Below are 12152 nucleotides of genomic sequence, written 5' to 3' on the forward strand. Positions count from 1 at the left end.
TTGGGGTGACATTTAAAAGTATCATCTGAACGGAATTGAATAACGCTTTATTGAGATGTACAGTACCATACAGCTCATAGCAAATAGCAGTTGAACCATACAGCTCATAGCAAATGTTCTAGACATAAGGAGTCTATTGTCATGTGCTGAATCATGTATACTGATTGAGTTAACCAGAGGAGCCGGAGTCTGGATGTTAGTGCTTCTTGCCTTGAGTCCCAGAAGCACCAACAGGGGCACGTTGTTCATCCCTCCCTGGATCCACTCCTGCAGGGTTACCGCTCCACTGCTGTCAGCATCCATCGCCGTCATCATGTCCTTCAGCACCTTAGGGACCAATCGGAGTAGTTAAGACTCCCACTGATCCTGGTTCCTGACCAATCACAATACAAGTCTCTCTGCGCTGCTGCCAGGTGTTAGCCCTATAGAACCAAATTCTATAACCAGAACATCCTCAAACCAAATTACAATTTATCTAATTTTGGACTCACTTATCTTAATTCATTGGAAGCTTAATTTCCATGTATGGACATCACCTCAGATTTCATTTTGTAGATTAAATAGAATTTCACTTGCAGAACAAACTCTAACCTGACAAATATTAAGTATGCAATCTCTTATCTGATAATCTCTGTAATCTCTGTAATCTCTTTTTTGATAATTAGAATTGATGGAATGTCAAGTGTAAGCAACATGCAGTGTTGTACCTAAATACTGTTAACATTAGTCTCTCATCGCTATTCACTACAACTCTCTAACCAGAAACTTGCACAAGGACTGTAACTGGGTTCTGGGTGGGGACGTTGGGCCCAATTCAATTAAGACCACTAACTAGATTACTGGGGTGAGACAAAACAATTTGAGAGAGTGTGTATTTAGATTAATGTGGTCTAATTCTTTCCATGAAAATAATGTTTGCCCCGTCAATCAAAAAGAAAGGCATAATAATTCCAACATCAACACTGTTGTTTACCCTTCTCTGAACCCTGAGGGGTATACTACAAAGCAGGATCAATAAGCTATAGCCAGCCATCATTATAAACAACCAGAAGTAACTGTTGATTTTCTGATTCATTATGAAAGCTAAACTAAGATATGCGTTTTTTGGTTGTTGAGTCAATTAGACCATGCCCATTTCAAGATTATCTTAAAAAAAAATGATTTTGGAATATTTAGTCAAGTTAGCTGGCCAACTCCTTGATCCCGCTTTGTAGTATACCCCTCAGGTGAACGTTTTGCTTGAATATAATACCCAGCGAGTATTCCCATAGGGATAGTTGACTAGCATTTAAGTGGATGTCTTACCGGTCTGAGTTCTGTCACGTCCCAACCCAGGTAATCTGCCGCACGCATCATCTGGGTGATGATCCGATCCACTTCCTTATTGAGAGTAAAACCACAGTTTGTTCTTTCACAACTCATACGGTTCACTACATCACCTTGATGTAAATTGAGAGTAGAATGTATTCATAATACAGAAAGTACATTTCAGTCACTTACTGAGCTGTCCAGGAGTCCGTTGCCATCTTTGTCGTAAAGTTTGAAAGTAACTGAAAGCACAACAGGTCATGAAATGAGTAAATCGATAACAAATCCTTTTTGTTTTCACTCACTCCTTATCTCTCCTCACTGGTCAATTGAAAGCAGCTAAAAGATCAACCCATCATGGAATACAAACTATCACACACAATTACATTGGTGAAAAGACAGTAGGCTACTCAGTACTCACATTCCAGTTTGTCTCGCGGCTGTCCCTCCTCCAACACAGAGAAGTAACAAGACACATCTTTGAGGTACACTCCACCTGAGAGACAAAACCAGGAGTTTATTCAGATGTTTAGCAATTGGAACTTATATACAGTGCATTCAGAACCCTTGACTTTTTTCCACATTTTGTTACGTTACAGCCTTGTTCTAAAATGGATTACACATAATACCCCATAATGACAAAGCGAAAACAGGTTTAGATTTTTTGCAAATGTATAAAAAATTAAAATAGATACCTTATTTACATAAGTATTCAGACCCTTTGCTATGAGACTCGAAATTGAGCTCCGTTGCATCCTGTTTCCATTGATCATCCTTGAGATGTTTCTACTACTTGATTGGAGTCCACCTGTGGTAAATTAAATTATTGGACATGATTTGGAAAGGCACAATACCTGTCTATATAAGGTCCCACAGGTGACAGTGCATGTCAGAGCAAAAATCAAGCCATGAGGTCGAAGGAATTGTCCATAGAGCTCCGAGACAGGATTGTTTTGAGGCACAGATCTGGGGAAGGGTACCAAAAAGTGTCCCTAAGAACACAGTGGCCTCCATCATTCTTAAATGGACGAAGTTTGGAACCACCAAGACTCTTCCTAGAGCAGGCTGCCCGGCCAAACTGAGCAATCAGGGGAGAAGGGCCTTGGTCAGGGAAGTGACCAATAACCTGATGGCCACTTTGACAGAACACCAGAGTTCCTCTGTGGAGATGGGAGGACCTCCAGAAGGACAACCATCTGTGCAGCATCTCTGCAGCCAAAAGGAAGCCACTCTTCAGTAAAAGGCAAATGACAGCCCGCTTGGAGTTTGCCAAAAGGCACCTAAAGGACTCTCAGACGATGAGAAAAGAGATTCTCTGGTCTGATGAAACCAAGATAGAACTCTTTGGCCTGAATGCCAAGCGTCACGTCTGGAGGAAACCTGGCACTGTCCCTATGGTGAAGCATGGTGGTGGCAGGATTATGCTATGGGGATGTTTTTCAGCGGCAGGGACTGGGAGACTAGTCAGGATCGAGGGAAAGATGAATTGAGCAAAGTACAGAGATATCCTTGATGAAAACCTGCTCCAGAGCGCTCAGGACCTCAGACTGGGGTTCACCTTCCAATAGGACAACCCTAATCACACAGCCAACCCTAATCACACGCAGGAGTGGCTTCAGGACAAGTGTCTGAATGTCCATGAGTGGTTCAGCCAGAACCGGGACTTGAACCCAGTCAAACATCTCTGGAGAGACCTGAAAATAGCTGTGCAGCGACACTGCCCATCCTGACAGAGCTTGAGAGGATCTGCAGAGAAGAATTGGAGAAACTCCCCAAATACAGGAGTGCCGAGCTTGTAGCGTCACACCCAAGAATACTCAAGGCTGTAATCGCTGCCAAAGATGCTTCAAAAAAGTACTGAGTAAAGGGTCTGAATACTTATGTAAATGTAATATTTCAGTTTTTTTGTTTTTTTACTTTCTAGAAACCTGTTTTTGTTTTGTCATTATGGGATATTGTGTGTAGATTGATGAGTAAAAAAACAATTCATAAATGTTTGAATAAGGCTCTAACGTAACAAAATGTGGAAAAAGTCAAGGGGTCTGAATACTTTCCGAATGTACTGTATCATATCAACTTAGACCCATAATCAAGCGGAGAGCCAAATACAGTATGCATCAAAGTATAACATATCGTAAACTCATGAATGTTCACATCAATGCGGTCACATTTTAAGAGCAATTGATGGATATTGAAGGTATAAGTAAGACATATCATATACATTATATTATACTGTATGTCATACACAGTAATAATATATAAGAGTTGGGATGGTGGGGCTCACCCCCTTTGGGTGGAGGGCTCCTCATATAAACGTCTCGCTCTGCATTCTGGAAGTAGTGGAAAAGGCGTTGGCAGAAATCAGCAGGGAAGTCATCCGCCTCCAGATAGGTCTTGAGGAACAAAGAGAAGCCAACTGCATCGATGCGCTGAGATTCCACACAGAACAGGACATCAGAGACAACAAGGGTTGTGTTGTGTAATCTCAAGTCAACATAGGGTGCTAGCAGAAGGATGGGCCATGGTTGGAAAGGCCCCTCTTGAAGCTCACCTCTCCAAATCTGTACTGGACCAACCGCCCGCCTGCATGGAACTCTTTCATCACATCTTTCACTCTCAGACTGCCATCTGCATAGAGGACAATACTGAAAGTCAACACAGGGGATACAAGCATATAAAGAGAAGCCAGCTATGGGACAGGCAGAAAAGTCTAAAAGATAAAATACATTTTGGCAACAATACCTTTGAAAATCAATTTACAACAGGGCCAAAGATGCAGTACGTAAACCACCAGCAGAATATGTAATATAAATCAAACAAATACACAGGACGTCTGACAGGCAAAATACATGCCCCTCAAAGAACTAAAAACCTCTGCCTTTTGGGTTCCATTCTAGTGCGGCTCTTTGAGCTTTTAGTCTGGGTAACTCTAAAGCACTTTGTGACAACTGCTGATGTAAAAAGGGCTTTATAAAATACATTTGATTTAAATTTGATTGACTATATGAAACTCCAGTGAGGCAAGGAAGCAGTACCCTTTCACGCCGTCTCCCTGTTCACCCTCTTGGAACATTACCCCTAGATTTTGTTGAGTAGTATGAGAACATCCACTGGTTCAAGGTGCATGCTGGATTAGAGAGGATAATTTAGGACAAAAAGTACATCCACACGGTCTGGTATAATGCTCCCCAAGTATTCATTTTTTTATACAGTACCAGTGAAAAAATTGGTCATCAAGGCAAAGGGTGGCTATTTGAAGAATCTCAAATAAAAATATATATTTGGATTTGCTTAACACTTTTTTGGTTACTACATGAGTCCATATGTGTTATTTCATAGTTTTGATGTCTTCACTATTGTTCTACAATGTAGAACATAGTAAAAAGTAAAGAGAAACCCTTGAATGAGTAGGTGTTCAAAAACTTTTGACCGGTAGTGTATATGTTATGACTTTTCAACCTCAGCTCTGAATCCACAATATGGCAATGTATCTAATAGAACTCAAAGGGTTTTCTTTAATGGAAGCTTCTCTAATGTCAATCATGTAAAGTTTGGTGTACCGCAGGGCAGCTCTCTGGGCCCTCTACTCTTTTCTATTTTTACCAATGACCTGCCACTGGCATTGAATAAAGCATGTGTGTCCATGTATGCTGATGATTCAACCATATACGCATCAGCAACCACAGTCACTGAAACCCTTAACAAAGAGTTGGTCTGTTTTGGAATGGGTGGCCAGTAATAAACTGGTCCTGAACATCTCTAAAACTAAGAGCATTGTATTTGGTACAAATCACTGCCTGTTCTAGACCTCAGCTGAATCTGGTAATGTATGGTGTGGCTGTTGAACAAGTTGAGGAAACTTACTTGGCGTTACCTTAGATTGTAAACTGTCATGGTCAAAACATATCGATTCAATGGTTGTAAAGATGGGGAGAGGTCTGTCCGTAATAAAGAGATGCTCTGCTTTTTTGACACCTCACTCCAAAAAGCAAGTCCTGCAGGCTCTAGTTTTGTCTAATCTTGATTATTTTTCAGTCGTGTGGTCCAGTGCTGCAAGGAAAAACCTAGTTAAGCTGCAGCTGGCCCAGAGCGGCATGTTTTGCTCTTCATTGTAATCAGAGGGCTGATATAAATACTATGCATGCCAGTCTCTCTTGGCTAAGAGTTGAGGAGAGACAGGCTGCATCACTTATTTTTATAAGAAACATTAATGTGTTGAAAATCCCAAATTGTTTGCATAGTCAACTTACACACAGCTCTGACACACACACTTATCCCACAAGACATGCCACCATGGGTCTATTCACAGTCCCCAAATCCAGAACAAATTCAAGAAAGCGTACAGTATTATATAGAGCCATTATTGCATGAAACTCCTATTGCTCAAATAAACAGCAAACCTGGTTTAAAAAAACAGATAAAGCAACACCTCACGGCAGAACGCCTCTCCCCTATTTGACCTAGATAGTTTATGTGTATGTATTGATATGTAGGCTACGTGTGCCTTTTAACAAAAAATGTATGTAGTTCTGTCCTTGAGCTGTTCTTGTATATTAATGTTCTGTATTATGTCATGTTTCATGTTTTGTGTGGATCCCAGGAAGAGTAGATGCTTCTTTTGCAACAGCTAATGGGGATTAGTGATGCACCGATATGACACTTTTGGCCGATACCGATATCCGATATTTTCCTTGCCAAAAAAAAAAGATACAGATAAACGATATTTACAATTTTAGCAGCCTTTTAAGCATTCTAGTACAGTTAAACAGTTAACACATGGACGCAGCGGTCTAAGGCACTGCATCTCAGTGCAAGAGGTGGCACTACAGTCCCTGGTTCGAATCCAGGCTGGATCACATCCGGACGTGATTTGGAGTCCCATAGGGTGGAGCACAATTGGCCCAGGGTCGTCCGGGACGTCATTGTAAATAAGAATTTGTTCTTAACTGACTTGCCTAGTTAAATAAAGGTTACACACACACACACACACACCACACTGACCAAAAAGTGATGTTGTTGGCATTTACGTCCCCATTACCAGTAAAACATAATCAAAACCTATTTATTTCACTTACTTGATGTGCTGTTTCGTTGTTCATTTGTTCAGTCATTTCATTCTCAACCAGGATTTCTATGGAACGCCATTTGGGTCTTTGCGTGTCAAAAAATATACATGTCAAATATCACTATTTCACGTGTCAAATAACACAACATAATCTTTTTCAGTAGCTGTATAGCTAGGTGTCATCATCTAAAATTACCCTAATTTATAAGACAGTTCTTATTTTATTAATGGTGGTCGGACCCATCTATGTGAAAATAGCCACAATAAGGATTAGCCACAATAGTGGACTATTCAGTTAGCCTTCAAAATAAAAGTATGGCACAATTCTACTATTTGTATTAATTTGCATCACTGTCAATTACATACTTTATTTTGAAGGCAAACCGCAAATTCCACTATTGTGCCTAATCCTTATTGTGGCTAGCTTCATAACACATAACCAGGTCCGGTTGAGCCTCACTAGCCAGATGAAGCTAGCTGAATCTTATAATGTTAGCTATGGGCAACAGGGTTAAGTAGTTGGCTAGCTATTTATTTTCATGAACTGAAGTTCAATTTCAATAGGCGAACAACAAGTGGCAACCTAGCTAATACTTACTCACAAGGATTCCTAAATCATTGCTAAGAATAATGAAAATGACTGCCGTTTCTACTGGTCATTGTTTTCAGGCCGGTTGTATTGGTGCCAGCTAGGTACCAAGCTAAAGCTAGCTGCCCCAGAAGCTACGGTCGAACAAATGATGCTTTATTATCAATGCGGTATTGTAAACACATCGTTCGTGGCCGGTGTTTGCTTGTTTGCAGACTTTTTTGTACAGCTTTGACGGTGCTACTGTATCTTTTTTGACACGCAAAGACCCAAACGGCGTTCCATAGTATGTATGTCATGAAGCTAATAGCAGTGACGCTATTACTGTGTAAATAGAGCACTTGGTAGTGTGTAACGGTGCTCGACCAGTCGGCGAAAGCCAACATCACCCACGACAGAGAACAATTGAATGTCAAGGGCAATGAATCCATTATCTTAGCTTTAATGGTTTTCGCCTTTGAGTTGTCTCGCTGAAATGTTCTTACTCTTCAAAATTACTGCTCGACTTGTTGACTGCTCGATCCACACAGCAGACATTGTGTGGGCTAGGTTAGGAATGCTGTGTAGCGCAAACTTTTATGTGGTGTTATTACGTCATGTACCTATGTTATATAGGTATGAACGTCAGCTTTGACATCGGTTTTTAACATCGGCGTTAAACTAGACATCGGCTGATACCGATGTTGTCATTTTTAGCTAATATCGGCCAATTCCGATTTGTTCACCGATATATTGTGCATCCCTAATGGGGATCCTAATAAAATACCAAATGTTGGAGCATAACTAACGAAATTACAGTTAACGAAAATGTACCCTTAATCCAGTATAAACTAACGTATAGAATGTTTAATTCAAAAGACAAATTTCACAAATTCTATAGCACAACAGCAGACTCGTGTAAAACTAACAATCACTCAATAATTCATGCTTTCTGGGAATGCTATAAAGTCCAAAAGTTATGGGCGGAGCTAAAAAGTTGGCTGTTAGAAGTATTACAATTTAATGGTACTTTTAATCCATCTGTCTGCATATTTCAAGACATGGCATATGGGGGTGTAGTGAGATACCCAGTGGGTTGGACGATTTTCTTCTCAACACTCATCTTGAAGAAACGTATACTAAAAACTTGGAAGTCAATCAATCCTCCATCATTAACACAATGGAAAATCTAATGATTTATTATTGAAATAGCATGAGCAACCGAGGGGAAAAAACAAAGGCCATATGGCAAACAATAGTGCAGGCAATGGGGGGGAGGGGGCATGGGCAGATGAGATATAGTTGTTGTTTGCATGTGTATGTTTGTATCTGGTGTGAAAAAAGAATATATACTGTAGCACACCGACACATTCAGGGCTTTTAAATTTATTTATTTTTTACTATTTTCTACATTGTAGAATAAATAGTGAACATCAAAACTATGAAATAATATTCCACTTCCTGGTGGTGGTTCCCAAGTATTCAATAGGATAACATTTTTACCCAACTAGGTCTTCGTCAGGTTCATTAGAGCTAGAGCCACAGACTGTTGAAGTTAATTCTAGAAGTATGGTATTAGCATTGTATCTGACCCACCTTTCCTTTTAATTAAAAATGGCACTCACATTCCATGTACTGCTGCAGCTGGATGAAGTCCACAGGGCTCAAATCCCTCCCGTCTGGGTTTGTAGCTGTGTCTTTAGCTTGGTCTGGAGCCGCCATCGTCGCAAGTTTCTCCCACACTGGCCAGAGAGACTGAGGTAGAGAGACAGGAGAGTGACTGAGAAGGAGAAAAAAATATGAATCCTACACCAAAAAAAATGAGAGAATATAAATCTGTCCACTTTGAGTCCAGAAGCAGTAAATTAGCAAGTCGGCGAAGAAGGGGAGATAGTTGAGACAGTCACTATCTATAAATAGTGAGCGTGACGTCCCACGAAACAGGTTTGACCCCATTCTTTGTGCAACATCACACATACTGAGTGTACAAAACATTATGAACACCTTCCTAATATTTTGTTGCACCCCCTCCCCCATTTTGCCCTCAGAACAGCCTCAATTTGTCGGAGCATGGCCTCTACAAGGTGTCGAAAGCGTTCGACAGGGATGCTGGGCCATGTTGACTCTAATGCTTCCCACAGTTGTGTCAAGTTGAATGGTGGACCATTCTTGAAACACACGGGAAACTGTTGAATGTGAAAATCCCAGCAGCGTTACTGTTCTTGACACAAACCTGGCACCGACCACCATACCCCCTTCAAAGGCATTTAAATATTTTGTCTTGTCCATTCACCCTATTGTGTATGGCACACATACACAATCCATGTTTAAAAGCTTAAAAAATCATTCTTTAACCTGTCTCCTCCCCTTCATCTACACCAGGCCTGGGCAAAGGCCGGCCTATGCGGCCCGCTACCTGATTCAATACGGCCCGCGGAATCATACTCAGATCACGTAAAGAATTTGCGACAGTAGTTTTGAAAAAAATATTTGTTATTCAAATTAAAAGCCCAATGAATACTCGCCTTTGTGTAATCATTTAACCCCCACCGCTTGTGGGACATTTATTTTGAAGGCACGTATTAATAACAACTGCACGAGTACAGACAGTGACTGACAGGCTGACATACACGTCACAGTTACAAATAGCAGATAGCTAGAAATTGAGCAAAAATGAGTTTTTCAAAGATTTCAAAGAAAAGGAAAGTAGACAATGAACTTGTCCCGACACTTCCAAACGAAGCATGCAGAGAAATATAAGAATATGTCTTCTGAGCAGAGGGCAAGTGCATCGAAAGAGTTGCTTTCTCAGTTGAAAAAGCAGCAAGGACTTTTCACAAAACTGCATTCAGCAAACGATGGAATCGCGAGAGCTAGCTATGTACAGTCCCACAAAATTGCTAAATTTACAGTTGAAGTCGGACGTTTACATACACTTAGGTTGGAGTCGTTTTTCAACCACTCCACAAATTTCTTGTTAACAAACTATAGTTCTGGCAAGTCGGTTAGGACATCTACTTTGTAAACTTCTGTCCCACTGGGAATGTGATGAAAGAATTAAAAGCTGAAATAAATCATTCTCTACCATTATTCTGACATTTCACATTCTTAAAATAAAGTGGTGATCCTAACTGACCTAAAACAGGGAATTTTTACTAGGATTAAATGTCAGGAATTGTGAAAACCTGAGTTTAAATGTATTTGGCAAGCCATTCGCTGAGGACAAATTCATTAAAGAATGTTAATTGACTCTGCAGCAATACTTTGCCCCGACAAGAAAGAGCTGTTTGAAAATGTTTCCCTGTCAATACGAACATTGACACGGCGTGTTGAGCACTTTAGAGAATATGGAACAACAGTTGAAAAACAAGGTAAAGGATTTCATCTATTTCTCATTGGTCCTGGATGAGACCAGTGATGCACGTGACACGGCGAAATTGTTGATATTCTTACGAGGCATAACCCCAGACCTGGAAATTACAGAGGAGCTTGCTTCAGTGCAGTCAACGAAGAGCGCAACCACAGGCAAAGATTTATTGGAGAAGGTTAATAAATGTGTGGCAAAGCTGGGACAGGAAAAAACGTTGGCCTTTTGAAAAGGATACAAGATCAAGTAGCTGAGCTGAACCCAGATCAGAAAATTATTTTATTCATTATTCATCAGGAGATGCCCTGTAAATGTGTTCTGAAAATGAGCTATGTTGTGGATACAGTCACTAAAGTGGTAAACTTCATAAGCCAAAATCTTTAAACCACAGGCAGTTTGTCTCACTGTTGGAAGAGACAGAGTCGGGTCATGCAGATCTCCCCTACCACACAAACGTGAGATGGCTGAGTTTGGGGAAGGTGCTTAAAACGGTGTGAGACCTGAAATCGGAGATTGCTGAGTTTTTGCAAATGAAAGGGAAAATATGTGGATTTCCCTCAACTGCAACATAAAGAATGGTCGGCTGGTTTTGCCTTTACTATGGACATCATGGCCCTCATGAATGATCTGAATTCCAAACTACAAGGGAAGGGCCTTTTTGCACATCAGATGTAAAATCTTGTCAAAGCCTTCAAGGGAAAATTACTCCTCCTGACCCACCAAGTAGAAGCCTACAATCACACCCACCTTCTGACACTACTAGTCTGTTCCCTGACATGCTGTTGGTTCCTCTCCTTTCACCTTCAATGTGGATAACACTTCCACTGACGTGCAACTTGAGCTTATCGATCTCCAGTCTGATGCAGTGATTGGAGAACTATTCAAAACAATGTCACTGACGAGGTTCTATGCATCTCTCGATGAACAAAACTTTCCAAAGATTAGGAGTCATGCTCAGAAGATGTTTGTACTGTTTGGGTCAACCTATGTATGTGAACAGACATTTTCAGTGATGGAATATAACAAGTCAAGGCACAGATCATCTCTTACTGACTCTCACCTCTCAGCAATCCTGCGCATAGCGACGCAAGAAACTATACCAGACTTCACTGCTCAAGTCAATGCACATCAGAGACTTCACTCCTCACTCCTTCACTCCTCAACATTACTTTAAATGTAATGTTGAGCTCTCTCTCTTGTGCATATCCATTCACAAGAGTTCTGTCCGTGGTGCTGAATGCACAGTGTACTTTTTCCTCCATGTAGTTCATTGCATGTTTAATAATGAAAATACCTACCAAAAGGAGAACATGGATGTAGTTTATTTCTGTGCATGTTAAAAAAGTTAAATAAGTAGCATATCTGGACGTGATTTACAGTAGATATATCTGTCAACACAGTCATACACATGATGTATAATCCTGTAATATGATTCTGGCCCGCAATAGCAAACATATATTCTAATGTGGCCCTCCATGGAAAATAATTGCCCAGGCCTGATCTACACTGATTGAAGTGGATTTAACAAGTGACATCAATAAGGGATCATAGCTTTCACCTGGTCAGTCTGTCATGGAAGGAGCAGATGTTATTAATGTTTTGTACACTCAGTGTCGTTCCTTACCAGTGTGTAATTTTTCTACAGTTCCTAAGCCCTAAATTCCTAATGCCTATCACATTTGTTATTTCCTCACACCCCATCTGAAGATAACGTCAAAACCATGTTCTAATCAAATACATCCCTGAGGAACACTTTCTAGTTTCATACTCAGATGAAAAGAGACTGGCAAAATGTGATGGTAAATCTCCAGCTGGCCCAGACAGTGGAATCCTGCCTGTTTGGG

General features: G+C 40.6%; 1 protein-coding gene across 3 annotated transcripts in view; it reads right to left on the reverse strand.

Annotated features, from left to right (window-relative positions):
- The window catches only part of LOC106565409 (diacylglycerol kinase alpha), a 32119-nt gene that overhangs the window by 18576 nt on the left and 1391 nt on the right, over positions 1-12152 (reverse strand). For 2 of the 3 annotated variants that reach the window (XM_014132510.3, XM_045691589.2), the window contains exons 1-8: positions 9297-9382; positions 8567-8696; positions 3860-3936; positions 3593-3737; positions 1730-1804; positions 1501-1550; positions 1306-1380; positions 211-327 (exon numbers count right to left, since the gene is read on the reverse strand). In XM_014132510.3, the coding sequence (XP_013987985.1) occupies positions 211-327; positions 1306-1380; positions 1501-1550; positions 1730-1804; positions 3593-3737; positions 3860-3936; positions 8567-8696; positions 9297-9314 (687 nt within the window). In that variant the 5' untranslated portion in view covers positions 9315-9382. Of the gene's footprint in view, positions 1-210; positions 328-1305; positions 1381-1500; positions 1551-1729; positions 1805-3592; positions 3738-3859; positions 3937-8566; positions 8697-9296; positions 9383-12152 lie in introns of those variants that run through there. The other variant, XM_014132512.3, reaches the window with a different exon arrangement.

The sequence above is a fragment of the Salmo salar genome, chromosome 12, assembly GCF_965601325.2.
Source record: "Salmo salar chromosome 12, fSalSal1, whole genome shotgun sequence".
NCBI lineage: Eukaryota > Metazoa > Chordata > Actinopteri > Salmoniformes > Salmonidae > Salmo > Salmo salar.